A 17,110-nucleotide genomic window follows, 5' to 3' on the forward strand; every position below is an offset into this window, starting at 1 on the left:
ACCCTTGCACTCGCCCGCATTCATGCCGGCGCCCCAGCACTGCTGGGGCGCCCGCGGGTGCGGCAAAGCACATCGCGCCATCAACCTAAAGAGGCCCGCCTTTGCAATCGATCACATTCATGCCGGCGCCCCGGCTTGGCCGGTGCGCCCGCCATTACGGCAATCATATCGAGGCTAGTAACGCAAGGAGGCCCGCGGCGGTGATTAACATTAATTGAACTCCAATTTACGCGCTAACAGGGCGCACCTGGAATTTCTTACAGCCATAAATAGACCGTTCTCCCTCAGCCACTTGTCACAAGCGGTCCAAGGAGAGGACGAAGTAGGCGCACGGCGAGCGTCCCTTTTGATGTAGTGAGTGGCATACCGGATCACAGGCAACACAGATAAGCCCTTATTGCTTTTAATCTTACTTTTTTTGTCTATAGTCACTTCGGTTTCTCTTAACCAGTATTTTTCTACCAGCAATAGTGGGTTCCTACTGGGAACTTGTTTTTCCCCCCTATTGCTCCCTCTGTATCTATTCTGCCTACTTCTGTTCTTCTCCTCACTTCGTCTTTATGTTCATCTCTATCCCTTAGTGTGTGACTAAGGGGACACTCCCCCTCCTGGATACCAGAGGCTAGCTGCCTCTAAGAAAAGGGTAAGAACTATAATTCCCTGCAGTGATAGGACTGTCCACTTGTGTAGATATACCCACTCAGTCACTCCACGCATGTATTTTACCTTTTTTGAACATATGTGTTTCGTGCATGAATGCATCCCCTTGACACGTGTGTAGTTGGTTGGTTTTGCAGTGCTGTGTGCCACCAGAGTGCTAATTAATTGCTTTTCTCCCCATAGGCCGCCTCAAGGTAATTCCTTGGGTAATGTAGATCATTCTTTTTTCATTTTCTCACTCTTTGATTTCCCCATAGAGTATTTTCCTCCAACGTGAGACGTAGGGATCCTAGGCCCTGACGAATGCCCCGAGACCTTCATTGGCTCACTTTTGAGGGCAGAAACATGTTGGCTAGTAATTAGTTAGGTGACCCTGTGAGTCCTTGTCCTCACAGAGGTGTCCCAACCCCCCTTTTTAACTACACCAAACAGACACCACCATTAAATTTGTTGCTCTTCACAGGTGTCTGCTTAGGTGTTTTTAGTTTTTCAGTAGATTAGCTGGATCCCGATCTTTCCAGAAACAAGTTTATTTACGCACTCCCTCCTGTTCCTTTAACAGTGAGGTTGAGTCCGCCCAGGTGGCACTGTCCTACCTGGGTGGGTCTAGGTGGTCAAATGATGAAGCATGACACTATATAGTGTGTGAGACCACCTAGTCCGTAAAAGGAAATTCCCTTCTTCCCTCCCCTCGCTGTTCCACTCGGTAATTTCCAACTGACATTCCACTGACGTTACCCTTCCAAATAGGAATACATACAACCTAGGACTACGCTAATATCCGCGACGTCCGCTTCTAGAGAACCCCGTACTTTCGTGTGTACTTTACCAGATATAGCAGCCATCTGGACAGAGGTTTTGACCTGCATTGCAACTGTGACAGGATAGACGATTCCCAATGAGATCAAGCAATGCCTATTAAACAAAACCAGTTAAAATCACCCTAAACAAAATACACATGCCAATTCAAACATGAAATGGTGTATCAATTCCATCTCATCCAACAGTCTAAGGAAGCTGAGGTGGGGAAGGGGATTTGTATCGAATTGCTTGTTCTCTTATAACAAATTCTATTTATATTACTGTTAAATGGCACTTCATTGTATAGTGACAGGTTATTGTATTACACAATACGGAGGAAGTCATACAAGAATTGAAGCATTTTGAGGTCCTCCAAACAGAAGTCTCTGTCCACAACAAAGCTTGAGAAAAATGAAGAAAGGCTGCACAGAGGGGCATCTGATTAAAGAATCAATGTTAGTAAATTAAGTGGAACACGATGAGATTTTAATCACCTATTGACAGCTAACTGCTGAAGCAGCCTGAATGGACCAAAGAGCATTATTTGGTTCCACCCAGGTTTCACCGTGGCCAATAGTTACCTTGGATTAGATATTGTTAGTGATCAGACAAACAGGCCCATTGGATGAGGTAAAAGGCCACTGTCCTTTTTAATTAGCGACATGCTTTTATTGCAGGATTTGGGATTGTTTTGTAAATCTGGTGCTAACAGTTGCCTAATTGGTTCAAGCATTCTGGTAGGATCATACTAGGGCCTTTCCTTAAGGACACTGTGTTCAGCCTTGCTGCCTGATTTTTTTGCCAGATTGATTCTTGATTACATTTATATATGCCTTTTGAATCTGTGAAATATGGGTTAACGGAGGCATAAGTAGCTAGAATTCACAAGTAAGATACAAAATAGCCTTTTAAAATGGTCACTTTGTTTTCAAGTATGATGTCATGGTTGCTATTCTGCTGCACGTTTCCTGTGCATCCCATGTCTCAAGAAGTTGCTCTTGTTTCAACTCGCAGCTTCTCAGAATGTTGTCAATGACTGTCTTGCTGGTGATTGCAAATTTCTCACCTTGAAAATATTCCACAGGTGTCAGACTGGATCCGTAAACTTTTCATAACAATCCTCCTGTGGAATGCGAAGTGGTGCCCTTCAACTTCACATAGGCTTTGTTCTGGCCCAGAAGTGACAGCAGAGCTGCACAAAAACATCACTTCTGTGTGCAGGCGTCAGTTTATTCCCTCTTTCCAGGCCCTCGGACACAAAGAATAAAACAGAATTGAATAAGAGCAGATCTTTAATGTGGGCCATTTTATATGACAAAAGTATCCATTCTGCAGTATGGTGGTTAGTAATCTGTGGTTCGAGTATCCATCAGAAAGATCATTAACAAAGGCAATTAACTAGTTCTTCTGATTCCTAACCACAGATTCCTCACTGCTTTTTCTGGGAAAAGGTATAGGGAGACTGTATTGATAGGGCCCGGAGTTCACTCATGCAACAAGCTGAAGTAATCGCAATGAGGAAGACTGTCTTTAAGGCCAGAAGACACATTTAGAAGTCCCACTGTAGCCCTACAGTTTGTGAGGAAACGTGTTAAACCTGTAAGAAACCTCATCACAACAGGTGATTTAAACAAGATTAGTTGATTCAGTAAACGCAAAAAAAGGCCAAAAAGGAATTTAAAAAATAACCTTTAATAGAGCCCACTGCAAGGCTTTCCTGGGCCAAAGACAAAACAAACAGTAAAATCACAAAACAAAATGGAGTGTAGAAACTGCTCAAACACTCATCCCCAGTCACAGATCTGGGTTTAATCCATCGTTATTTTGCCACGTCACTCCAGTTCGGACCCAGCTATATGCAAATCGGTCTTGACCCTGCTCCCAATGGGAGAATTCCAGCCCGAACTGCCAAGCCAGGTCCTCCCTGGACAGGATTCAAGCATTCTGGGTTCAGTTTCAGGGTATCACCCTTTATCAGCCAGGCTAGCTTGAATCCAGTGGCACAGCAAACAAGGGACCCACATCTGGACATACCCTAGCCACCTTAGGATGCAGTTCCCATTTGTGATTTGCCAGGTGCTGCTGGCTGAGCTCATCCATCCTGGTATTCAACGACCCCAATATGTGGTGCTCTATCAAGGATATGCCCTGCCATCTCTAGAGGTGCCAAAATCCTTGGAAGAAGACCCCATTCTGCCCTGCTTCTTTTAATAGTACATGGTTTTGGTGGTGTTGTCCAAGAGAGCCTGTACCAGTCCCATTGGTAGATGGCAGGGAAGCTTTCAGTGCCAGACGAATCACCCACAATTCCAACAGATTGATATGGAGCTGAAATTCCATCGGTGACCAGGGTCCTCTGATCCCAATCTCCCCAAACCAGAAGGGACACAGCAAACAGAAAATGCTCCTGGATTACACTAACGTAATGTTGGTGGGACTGCAGGACAGGTATATGAAAATGTGTCCTGCGGATCCAAGGTCACCTCCTAGTTGCCTGGGTACAGGGCAGACAGAACCTGGCCCAGCATGAGCATTCTGAATTTGTCCTTTCATAGGAAGCCATTCAGAGGGTTAAGAACCAAGATGGGCCAAAGTCCTTCGAACAACAAGAGTAACAACCTCTACCTATTTCAGTGTCCTTTGGAGGGTAAATCTTACAGATCATGCATTAGAATGGACAGGTACTTGAACAAGAGCTAGTCTGGTGTGGGTGGGAGGTGCAGTGGGGCATAACCATGCTGAATGATCTGGAGGATCTGTCCGATGTGAAGTTTTGCCAACTTGTGAGAAAGTACTGAATTCTGCCTTCCACAAAATGGTTGTGCGCCACAAAAGGCAAGCTAAAGTGGCTTGTAGGGTTTAGCAGCAAAGAAAGGAAAATGGGAGATCTGATTCCTCATGTGGCCTGTAACACTGCCTGCCAGATCCAAGTCCTTGACTATGACAGGACTGGAGTGAGTGCTAAGGGGATGGAGAGAGTGGAGCTGCCTGTATGCGGACACCCCTCCTCCCGAAGTAGCTTTGGAATTTCCTCATCTGGCAAGAAACCATCTGGTACGGGTTGAAAGTCAGAGAATGTACAGTGGTCCTACTTTCCTTAAAGCAAAAGTATCAAGGGCAGCATGAATCAAGCATTTGACAGCATCTTAACCAATTGAAAGCTTTGAGCCAAAGAGGCCCCATGTTCTTTGGGGATCACTGGTAAGATCTCTCTGGACATGTCCCAGAGAGCAACACTGACTGGCATCAATGCTAGGTTAAAAAAAGGGGAATATTTGTTATATTAAAAAAATATATAACACGCATGACTTCCATGATAGGAGCTTCCCAGCATGCCTAATGCAAAACAAAAAGAGTTGACTCACCAGTCTTTGGCTTAGACCAGCCAGGTTTTGAGCTGCTTTCTAAAAGTGGTGTAATTAGTATTACTGTGTAGGCTGATCTGAAGTTTATTCTACAAACGTGGTCCAAAACACAGAAAGACGTTCCTGCCTGCCTAACTATCCTGAACCATGGTAGCACAGCCAAGTTGAGCTCAAAGGATCTTAGAAATCATGTGGAGTGATAAGGCAGAGGAAGAGAACTGAGGTAAGGCATACCAGGGGTGTTGATAACAGAAATACATAAAATCTTAAATTGAATGCGCTTTTCCACAGGAAATCAATTTAACTTCCGAAGCTGTTCTGATACCAAATCAATCAGTCAGTCAATCAGTCATTTATAAAAGTGCTGCCCATCCCCCCCGGGGGTATCCAGGTGCTGGATGTTCCACTGGTCTCAGTCAAAAAGCCAGGTATCGAGTCCCCTTCTGAATTGCAATACAGAGGATGATGTTCATAGCTTGAGGTAGGTTGTTCAAGGCCCTGGGAGCAAAGCAGGTGAAGGAACGACCTCCGCTGTGGCTTTGGTAAATGGGAGGGGTGTGCGCGACTGCTAAGGAGGCAGAGTGCAAATGTGTGGTGGGTTGGTGGAAGTTTAAGCAGTAGTTGATGTATGCTGGTCCATGACTGTGTAGGGCCTTGTAGGCACTTGTCATTATCTTGAATTGGCATCTCTTCTTGGTGGGGAAGAGAATGGAGGTTCCTGAGGTGGGGGTGACGTGGGTCGGCTTGGGAGGTTGAGGATGAGTCTGGCTACTGCGTTCTGTCTGGTCTGGAGTCTCTTGAGGAGTTGGACAGTGATGCCAGTGTAGAGTGCATTTCCATAGTCAAGCTGGCTTGTGACAAGGGCCTGGGTGACTGTTTCTGGTGTTGACAGGCATCTATCTAAAGATTTTTTAAGAGCATGCAGAGGGTGTGGAAGCAGGAGGAGGCGACTGCGTTTATTTGGCACTTCATGGTGAGTTTTCTGTCAAGGATGATGCCAAGATTGCAGGATGGTCTGTGGGTATGGGTCTGAGCTCAGGGGGGCTCACAGGTGCTGTCCCACAAGGTGTTCTTCCCCAAAGGTCAGCACGTCCGTCTTGTCGGTGTTGAGCTTCAGGCAGTTGGCCCTCATCCAGTAAGCGACACTGGTCATGGTGTCTGGGAAGTTCATTCTAGTGGTGGGAGGGCCTTTGGGGAACAAGAGGATGAGTTGGGTGTCATCTGCATACAATATGATGTTGAGTCCATAGGTCCTGACGATGTCGACGAGCAGTGTCATGTAAGTGTTGAACAGGGTGGGGGACGATTCTTGTGGTACACCGCAGATGATGCCCTTGGGTTCCGAGGTGAAGGAACCAGTGAGACCAGTGTGAAGGAAGGTAGGCAGATTCGGTGAGTTCGTCCTGTGAGGAAGGATGCAAGCCATTTGAGGTCTTCTCGCTGGATGCAGAGGAGTCTCTTGATGAGGGTGTAGTGGGTTACAGTGCTGGAGGCAGCTGAGAGGTTGAGGAGGATGAGGGCTGCTGTTTCACCCCGGTCGAGGATGGATCTGATGTGCTCAGCTGCCGCTATCAAGGCGGTCTCGGTGCTGTGGTCACCGCAGAAGCTGGATTGGGAGGCGTCCAGCAGGTTGTTTCTTTCCAGGTATTCAGTGTTCTGGTGGTTGATGGCCTTCTCGAGGACTTTGGCCGGGAACAGAAGCAGTGAGCTGGGTACATAGGGTTGGCGGAGACTTTCTTCAGGAGGGTCTAACTTCGGTGTATTTCCATCTGTCGGGAAAAACCGCAATGGTGATGGTGGTGCTGAGGAAGATGGTGAGGTCTGCACTGATTTCTATGGTTCAGAGGTTGAGAAATGGTTGAGGCAGCGGGCTTTGGGGGCACCAGAGTGGATGGAGGATATGATGGCGGTTTTGGTCTGCATGGTGAGGGGTATCCATGCTGTGACTGAGTGGTTGGTGTCTGTAGGTGGGAGGGGGTTAGGGGACGGTGGACTGAGGATCGAAATTGTTGTAGATGGTGGCTATCTTGCTGTGGACATAGTCTGACAAGATGTTGCAGAGTTCTTGGGAGGGGATGACCATGTTCTTGGTGGCTGACAGGCAAGAGAACTCTCTCATGATGTTGAAGAGTTCCTTGGTGTGGTTGGCGCTAGTTCAGATGGGGTCTCTGAGGGCGGGTATTTTTATGTTCCTAATGTGTTAGTGGTACTTGTTGAGGGCTGATTTGAAGATGGTTCTGTCGGTGGGGTCTTTGGTGGTGTGCAATTGATTTTCTTGTTGTTTGAAATTGCGCTTGACGGTTCTGGTGTATACTAGCTGGCTTCTTTTGAGGGTCTGTTGGTTTTGGCCGGCTTCATGGGGGACGACTGTCGGCGCAGTAGGTGATCCAGTCGGATAAGTTCTGGATAGCCCGTTGCACGGTTGGTGTGGCGTCTGTCTGGATGGTGCTGAAAGCCTCAATTTACTGGGTTTGAATCACTTTGTTCCAGTTGCAGTGGGAGGAGCACAGGGGCTTGGGGGGTGGCACCTGGGGAAACTGTGATGGTGAAGTGGACGATGGTGTGTTCAGTCCAGGCCAGTTCAGTAACATGGCTGTACTTGATTCTGTCTCTGGATGTGGACATCAGGTCCAGTGTGTGTCCTGCACTGTGTGTGGGTCAGTGATCAGTTGGGTGAGGCCAATGTTGCTCATACTTTCCAGGAGATTGGTGGAGTTTGCATTGTTCCAGTAATCGAGATTCCAGTGGCATGTTTGCAGAGGGACAAAGTGTTAAGCAGAATGCATCGCAGCAGTTCTGGGGAGTTTGTGGTCTCCTAGGTGGGTGTGGGGAGAGTTCCCATGCTGAGGGAAGGTCCTGAATCGCAAGTGACGCGGCGGTGGCAGCAGGCAAGGGGTCCTTCCGTTGATCAGGGGAGGTGATGCAGCAATTTTTGTTGTACCATCTGGGATCTAGGTCACAGAGCTCGGTGGTGGAGTATCAGTAGGTGGTCAGAGAGCCAGGGTTCCTGTCACTGGGCGCAGTCCGGGTGCAGAAAAGTTTGCCTTTGGCGTGCCGCCGGCACAGCGGTGCTGCAGCCTCCGTTGAGTAGGTGCGGGGAGGGGGAAAGGAGTAGAGGGGGTAACCGCACTAGGAGGTGAGAGGCAGAAGCAAAACAGCTCACGGCCAGAAGAGCAGGCAGCGAGATGAGTGACAACACAGAACTACAAAGAGCAAAACATGCAGACAGAACAATGTGCAATTATATACTAGCCATAACAGGCACAATAATTACAATAAAGCAACACTTTGTACCCTCCACAACAGGCACAATAATCCCAGTAAAGCACCACAGAACAAGTGTACACAGTCAATCAATGGGCTATTATGCACTTGCCACAGTGGCCGCAGTAGCCACGATTATCAAAAGAAATCACAAAGCACCACGAGGTGCAGTGCGCAGCAGTCCATGAAGGGGCGCTCGTGCTGAGGATAGCAAATTAATCTTGCACACAGACCTGCTTGTGGGACCTGCTTTCAGGGCCATGCTGCGGCCTCCATTAAGTAGGTCCTGGGAGGAGAAAGCAACTCTGGGAGGGGGGGGGGGGGTAAGTGGGTTGGGGGCAGACAGCACTTAGAAAGAATGGGCAGGGAGGGGACTGAAAACCCAGAGAAATACAGAGAACAAAACATGCAGTCAGAACAATGGGCAATTATGTACTAGCTGTAACAGGCACAATTATCACAATAAATCACGATACAGCAACACTTTATGCTCGCTGTAACAGGCATGATGTTCCCAATAAATCAGAGTAAAGAACAAGTGCACACAGTCAACCAATGGGCAATTATGCACTGGCCGTAATGGCCGTAACCGGCACGATGATCACAAGAAGTCACAATAAAGCATCACGTGGTGCAGTACACAGCAGTCCTGGAAGGGGCACTAGTGCTGAGGGCAGCGATGAGAGCTGGCACACAGACCTGCTCTGGGCATTCAGAAGTTGAAGTGCCAGTCGAGCAGCTAAATTTTGAACAACCTGCAATCTCTTCCTGGCAAACTTGGGGGAGCCCACATATAGAATGTTGCAATAGTCTAAGCACAAAATGATTAAGGCAAGCACCATCGTCCTCTGAATCTAAGGGGAAAGATTCCCTAGAATTTGCTTTAGGCTTCTCAATAAATCAAGACAGCAGGAAAACACCACCTTAATTTGTAGTTCAAATGACAACTTCTTGTCAACTCATACTCCCAGAATCTTCACCACAGGTTTAGGAACCAGGTGTTGTCCTAAAGCCTTAGGCCACCAATGCGATCCCCATGTCAAAGAGTTTGCCAATGTTACAAGCTCAGTTCTGTTGGCATTCATCATTAGGCAAGTCTGATTCATCCACTGCACCACTGATGTCATACAATTTCTCAATTGGAGAGGAGCCTTCCTCCACAAACATGGACAATGATAAAAATCAACTGAATGTCATTTGTATTTGACACCAAAGACAACCCAAATGATTCTACAATGTCCGCTAAAGGGTGGACATTAAGTGTCGGACTTAGCTCAGACTTCTGGGGGACCCCAAACTCAAACTGGTGTTTAGTGGAGGAGAACGGTGGAGATATCACTTGGAAAGAACATTCTTCCAAAAAGAAAAAGAGGTAAACCAAGCTAGCTCCTTGCCGTATATAATGTCACTCAATCTAATCAACAATACCTTATGAGAAACAGTGTCAAAAGCAACGCTCAAGTCTAGTAAAATTAAGTCAGCTGAAACACCCCATCCACAATTTGACTAAGCTCCTCTGTGACCTTGAGCAACGCAGTCTCAGTACTATGAGTTGGCCAAAAGCCAGTTTGAGATGGATGCAGTAAATCATGTTCCTCCAACTAATGCACTGATTGACTGTTACTAAATTTCTTCAGAACTATGGCTAAAAACAAAGAGAAACCAGCCAATAATTTGCAGGCTGCTAATGGTCTATAATGCAGGTTATTTTAAACAGAGGAATAACCATGGCATATTTACTGCTAGGGAGAACCTCGGCAGTAGTAAAAGTCTTAAAAGGAGCCAAAAATGAATAGAGCCTACATTTTTTTTATTTTTTATATATTAGGCTTTGCCAAGTCGCATGGCAAGAAAGATTTTTCTTTAGAGATGACAGATTGTAAACATTTCATATTCAAGGGCTCAAAAGCAATGGGTTGAGGCTTCAGTATCGGTAGAGTGACCCAAGTTAACATAAGTCTGAGGTCATCCCTTGCTAAACTTATGTAAAAATTGCTCACTTTTTCTTTTAAAGCAAAGTACTCTGGTAGCATAATACACTTCCCATTAGAAGCGTCAGAGGTATTGTCGGACCCATTTATGAACCCTTGCAGAACGCAAAAAGTTTAGCCGAATTTGGACTGTCGATTTATACGGCATAGAAGGGAAAGCAAGCCCTTTAAATCAAGTTATAGTAATTTTAGATGGCAGCAGAGTAAATCTTTTTAGCAACGGGATCATAAGATATCCACCATGCTCACAGCACTTGACATAATGTTTTTGCTCAACTAGATAGTTATCAAAACAAGGGGCTGGTGTTTTCTTTTTGGGCTTCACCATTAATTCAGAAATGAGATTATCAAGAGCTGAAATAATCCACTGCTTACAAAGATCCTCAATCCTCTTTGACTCGGTCTGGGTGCACCATAGGGAGTGAATTGGGGCTCATCTTGCTGGTGTAAACCTGTACCATCAGATTTTCTGGATGAGAATGCTGTGTAAGGAAAGCAAGGTCACCATGAGCTGGCCTAAGGCATCTAGCCACCTTCCTATTCACCAGTGAACAAGAACAGGGTTGCAACCAAGTGCCCATTAAGATATCCATAAGAGCATAATTGCTGATGGCCCAGAGAACTTAGGGCACATGGGGATTAACTAGGGAATCCGCTCCTCTATGGACGATCAGGAACAAGATTGATTATCACTTTTAGCAGCCTCACAGTTTCTCTTTTGCATGAGAGTGGCTGGATGTGGTAAAATCCCATTTTGCTTCTTATACTTCAAGTTGGACTTCGACTAAACTGAAGGCTTTGACCATGAAGATGGGTTCTCACGGGAGCAGGGGGTCATCAAGGACACACCATGTGTGGGTTCAAGACCAACATCTATTTTCTTTAGTCATGGCATGGGTGAAAGCCTGTATTTTTCAAAAGGGGATATCATTTCCTTGTGCACTGTATTTCATTGTTGGGGTGGGGGTGGGGGTAGACATCGAAAGATAGCAAATGTAGAGGTAAAGCTCCTGATCCATGTACTAAGATGCAGAACGGAAGGACCTGATGTCTGTGTGTAGCCGGTGGTGCTTATAAATGGGTCCACTCTGTTACTTTTTTGTTGGAATTAAGGTGGTGCAAAGCCACACAAGCACCACCAAGCTGCACATAGGAGTAATGCTATAGAACATTTCTGGATCCAGCCTGGAGCTTGGGGAATATTCTAAATGTGAGGAATCTGCAGTTAGAAGTATCCATAAGAAAGCCTTATTATTATATCCTTTACTGATAAGTAGTCTCTTATATGTGTGTCAGAATTTAAAAGTTAATTGCTTTGCATGTATATAGAGCAATCAAGAGAGATGTGTTTTAGTCAAGGCCTCGCTGCTGGAATTATTTATAGGCTATACATTTGTTTCTTCTCGTGACGCTCAATGGCCTATTAGTTCCATGATGTCTGTTTATTCTTTACAAACCTGCATGGTCCTAGCCTTTGAGTCACTTTGATAAATACAGTTCGAGTGAGTCAATGTGAAAATAATTTGCCTGAAAATAATTTTAGTTCATCTACAGTCACACTAGCATCTTGAAAACTGCTTTGGTTTATAATTATAAGAGAAGAGTACTCAAAATCAGACTTTCCTGAATCTTTCAGATCCAGATCTATTGTTGAAGTAAGGGAGACTGTGGCCACATTCTAAGTTACATTTGGCATCCAGATCTTCAAAGACTTCCCAGTGCTTCAGTTAAAAAAAATATATAGTCAATAATAGACTATGCTCTTTTGAAGCTAAAAGACAGAGCTGTATGTGGTTCTCAGATGCAACGTTTAGAGATGGCTACTAATACATTTCCATTTTCCATTTATTTCTCCCTTCTTTTCCTTTGTGGAAAATGTGTGCTTTAGAATGGTACTCTAGGTCGTCCCTGCTTCCTGAAATTCCTCACAGTCTTCTAACCACTGAACTAGCTTGACATTAAAATGAAACGGATGGATACCATAGATTGAGAGTATATTGCAAGATACCCCTCTGGGTTTACAAACTGGGTTTTGTGAATTGGGTTAAATCGCAGGCTACTAATCCAACTCCATGAATCAAAGTTAACAAAATGATTATCAACATAATTCCAGTGAGTAAAGGGCAGATGCCAATGGGTGTCATTTTTCGACCTAGATTGGATTTGTCATCTGAACGTGATGCCTATGGGATAAGACGCAGGATGCCATACTGTGGGTTCAAGCATTGTGGGACACCACAAGTGAAATATCAATGCGCAGATGCTCTGTTACTATTGTTACTGAAATGTAAACATAATTTCCTATGCTCTTGGAGCTAGTAGAGAGATTCTCACTGTTACCTGGATTGCAAATAACTAGGAGAGTCATACTATATCTGCTTCTTCAATGCCTATGACAACGTCAGTGTCATTTAGGCACCTGACGAAATACTGATAATGACAGATGAATGACAATTATTTCACTTATAAGTTGGTCGAGTTTTGGGGCTGTTCCCAACGTCACTGACGACAAACATTTTTTCTAGCCAAGATGATAGGGCTCCCAAAGCTGTTCTTTGTTCTAGATGTTCCCAGTCCATGTTCCTGAGCTTTTATTTAGGGACTAAATTAAATACGTATATATATATTTATATAGGGACAATGGTCCAGTCAAGATACACGAGTGAACTATGTAAACTATACGCATAGGGGGATCTGAGATTTCGCATTTTGAGTCTTGTGTCAAGAGGCCTCAACAAGTCAGTTTCTGACCAGAAGAGATCTCATTGGACCAAATTCCCAAAATGATTGCACAGGCCTATCGGACGGATGTTTAGTGTCAGTCCCAGTGTTGTAAAATACAGTTGTAAACAAACAGCTCAATCCAACTGGGGTATTGTGTAATGGGTGGAGATATGCAACGCTCCATCAGAACCTATTTATGGAAGGACTTCCAATAAAGAACAAGCGTACATTCACTAAGACTGATAGTAGTCAGGCATAAAGGTTAGAGAACAGTGAAACATCTGCAATACTAGGACAGAAGCATTATGAAAGTATATTCTGAACACATGACAGATGTATGGGGTGCTCTTATTTGCAGGCCTAGCAATAAATTCCCAAAAGGGCTGGAGCCAATTCCTGAAAGTACCAGAGGAATGTAGAATGAATGTAACTCCTATACGGAGGACCGTTGTGAAAAGTGCATCTCAACACTGTAAAAAGTAGTGATATATACCTAATTGTGAGCCACAGACATTACGTTAAAGTCACAGTGGGAGGCGGAGTTGAGCTGTGACCTGGTTGTAGCAGGATGGTTGAAAACCTACAAGTATACTGAGGTTGGTTCCTGAAGTCATAGCTTAAAATCATTTCACACAAGTGTTTGATAAGGGCATATTGCACTCCTGCAAATACATTCTGAAGAACAAAACGACAGCTCTAATGAGGGCACATCCAACAGACGTTTTATAACTATAAAGATAGAAAATGTTTAGAGCTTTTCCAGTTCCAGGAAGAAAACCAATACATCCGAAGAAGGCATCACGAGCAACTGGAAGGGGGTGGGAGGCTATACTTTCTCTGATGCCCATCTGTATGGAAAGGAGACAGATGCAAGCCAATCTGTGCCGCAAGAAATAAATGTGTAGCAAATACGTCACGGTGTTCACAGACCTCCTTTAAAGGTGTACGGGGATTTATCTAAGTCATCTGAGGAGGCGTCACTTTTCATGTACTATTTTACATCTTTCTAATAAGACATCAACTGCAATTACAGGTCTAGTTCTGGAAGTTACATAAAGACACACTGAAGTCAGGTTAGTGCATGACATAAAATAAGCAAAAATAACCACTGAAATAGCAATAAGTCTGATTGATACAATTCACTGTTTTATGACGTGCACAGAAAATGGTCAGGGGTGTGGAATTTATTAAAATATCTACTTGTCCAGGGGACAGGTTGCTTCTCAAATCTACTTGTCCTGTAAAAAGATCTACTTGTCCCTTTGGTGCCATGTAGTGTGGCGACAAATTATGGCAGCAATTAATAGCCTCTCTGATTATGCCAGGGCTACTACCATAGTAGGGCTTGAATACTTGGAGTTTCAATCCCTACTGTAGCAATTTCCTTATTTTGCCACCTTTCTGCAGATCTGCATACTGGGGCTGGAGGAAGCAGTAAGCAATAGTTCCAGGGCTGGAATGCCTTTGAGTCTGCAAACCTACTAACCTGCATGTTTTAAAGATTTTTACCAGCTTCTCTCTAATATTTTCCCATAATAAGAAAGGTTGGACATTTACTCCTGACAATGGCAGAATTAGAACTTCTTCCAGGGTTGGGAAGAAAGTTGCTGGAGGGAAAATGAACTTGCAGATGCTCAATAGATTTTCACATGAGCAAATCTACACATCGTATTTACCCACGCTAAAATACAGTTCACAAATATTTTATAGGGGTACGACATATACCATGGGTGCACTTTTGTGACTTTCTTTAAGAATTTGGGGCCACAAGTAGGTAGGTTCAGATTTGAGACCTGCAAATTGCGAGTCGCAAATCCGAATGTAGGATGGTGTCCTTGACACCATCTGTGATTCGCAAGGGCTTCGCAAATGCCCACATCATGAATAATCATGAGGTGGGTCGCAATTTGCGACCCCCTCACGAATGGTGGCCTGCTGGAGACCGCAGACCACCATGTCTGTGACTGCTTTTCAATAAAGCAGGTTTTTTTTATTTTTTTTGTAATGCAGCCCGTTTTCCTTAAAGGAAAACGAGATGCATAACAAAAAACGAAAAATGAAACGTTTTAGTTTCATTTTTTAGGAGCAGGACCACTGCCTCCTCTGAAAAAATGTTTACAGTGACATTCACAATGGGGAAGGGGTCCCATGGGGATCCCTTCCCTTTTGCGAAAGTGTTAGCACCCATTTGAAATGGGTGCAAACTGCGATTGGTTTGCGCCCGCGCTCGCGGTCACAAAACAATCCTACATTGCACTGCGAGTTGCAATTCGGAAGGGAACACCCCTTACTAATTGCGAGTCGCAAACCTGTTTTGTGATTCGGTAACCAGGTTACTGAATCGCAAAACTGGGTTTTGCATCGCAATGTGCTTTTTGCATGTCGCAAACAGCGAAAGTCGCTGTTTGCGACATGCAAAAAGCTACCTACATGTGGGTCTTGGTCCCCTATTAGGTCTGGTGTTAACAAAGACATTTTGTTTTTATTAAACTTCTATTTCTCTCTCTTTCGGCTGGCTTTACGGTGAGTGATCGCATTCTGCTCTTCCACAAGGAGCATATTGCCACACAAAGTAGTTTTGTTCAGTGTCAGGAACGACAGTGGCAATCAGTGACGTAACGAAACTGGAGGGTGCCCCTTTGCAAAGAACATGGAGGAGCCCCCTCTCCAGACTCACTCAGGGCAGGTGCTGTGCTGACGGGGCCCCCTGGAGGGCGGCTGCGGGGCCTTTGTTATGCCGCTGGTGGCAACGTGTGCTTTAAGAGTTCAAAAACTTTTTGGGGGGGTTTTGCCAATGTTTGTTACAATGTTGAGGGCCTGGTAGCTCCCACAACAATAAAGTGTTACAAAAGCCATGTCAAAACAAGACACGCATTGATGAAACTAAAAGACTTATAAAAATATGTCAGATCAGTTGGCTTTGTCAGTGTTTGTTTATTTTCATGCTTCCCATAATCATGTTGAAAATGGTTACACTGATTTTCCATTAGAAATATTTTTGGGAAATGCTAGCATGCATCAACACATTTTACTAAATGACACTTCATTTGCATATAATCAGAGAGCATTCTGGGAGCATTATACTTAGCCTCTTAGCCTAAACTTTTCAAACATGTGTGTACACGTTTTTTTTTTTTGTACTGGAACCAACGTCAGTAGTGAAGTGTGACCTTAAAACATTTATTTACAGCACGCACCCTAATAATGAAGGCTTTCAAATAATGAACCATAAATACAAGTTCGAACAGTATTATCTTTTGGAAACACATTACCTCAACTGCAGAGAGTTCAGCTCTCTGTAAACAGGCAGCCAAAGGGTTTGTGCTGCAGGGGGTTGGGCCTACTTGTCCCAAGGACAAAGTAAACATAAAAACTTGTTGCCCTTGACCCCAAACAAGATGTCCTGGGCGTCGGGCGATAGGAATTTCACATCCCTGATGGTGCTTACTGACAACAACAAAATATTTTTAAAAAATTAAGAGAGTGTATGGTAAAGCCTAGCGATCGGACTAGAAACTCACCCAAACAATAAATGTTGAAAGAAAAAAAAAAAAAAGAAAAAAAAAAACCTCAGACAAAACTGTGAAGTACGTTTGTTTTTTAACAAATTGTGGAACACTGATCCACAATATATTAAACAGGATTCCTTCAATTACCTTTTTGGCACTAATTTGGCAGCAACCAGTCGGGCACCCTCCCAGTTTTCTCCTTCCCCATCATGATAGGTTATGGTAATATCAACATGGTTGAAGAGATACAGTGTATTTTCCTTATTAGATTTGATCTAAAACAAAATGAAAATAAAGTTTATTTTATACGAGTTCTAGAGTAAAAACAAAATATAAATCGTGTTTCATATTGGTTGTTAATAGTCACATTCCACAAGAAAAACACAACATAAGACATGCTGAAACCACATAAAAGTTAAAGAATCAACTGAATTACACACAATCACATAATCAGGTAATGAAGTGTTAGGTTACAAACGAAGAACCTATGCAAAACAAACTAGACACCTGGGGCAAAAGGTATAGAAAACTGGTTTCGCAAAATACTGGTCGCAAAAATGCAGCCAGTATGTTTGCAAGCAGTAAAGATTTATGCGAATCCACCTATGTAATAGTAGGTTGGTTCGTAAAATTCAGAATCTTAGTTGGTTGTAATTCAACCTACCTTATAGTATTAATGCGGTAGGTCACACGTTGTCACTCATTACAATAGGAGGCCATCACAAGGGTGATGGCTTACTAGCTTTTTTTCTTGTTTAAAGTTGGTATTGGTGCCCTGGAACACTGCCTACTCTTC

At 44.2% G+C, this 17,110-nt stretch overlaps 1 protein-coding gene across 1 annotated transcript in view; it reads right to left on the reverse strand.

Annotated features, from left to right (window-relative positions):
• Positions 1–17,110, reverse strand: part of LOC138263236 (transmembrane 9 superfamily member 2-like) — a 696,131-nt gene that overhangs the window by 481,027 nt on the left and 197,994 nt on the right. The window contains exon 6 of the mRNA XM_069212440.1: positions 16,462–16,589. Coding sequence (XP_069068541.1) covers positions 16,462–16,589 — 128 coding nt within the window. The remainder of the gene's footprint in view (positions 1–16,461; positions 16,590–17,110) is intronic.

The sequence above is a fragment of the Pleurodeles waltl genome, chromosome 2_1 (assembly GCF_031143425.1).
Source record: "Pleurodeles waltl isolate 20211129_DDA chromosome 2_1, aPleWal1.hap1.20221129, whole genome shotgun sequence".
Taxonomy (NCBI): Eukaryota; Metazoa; Chordata; class Amphibia; order Caudata; family Salamandridae; genus Pleurodeles; species Pleurodeles waltl.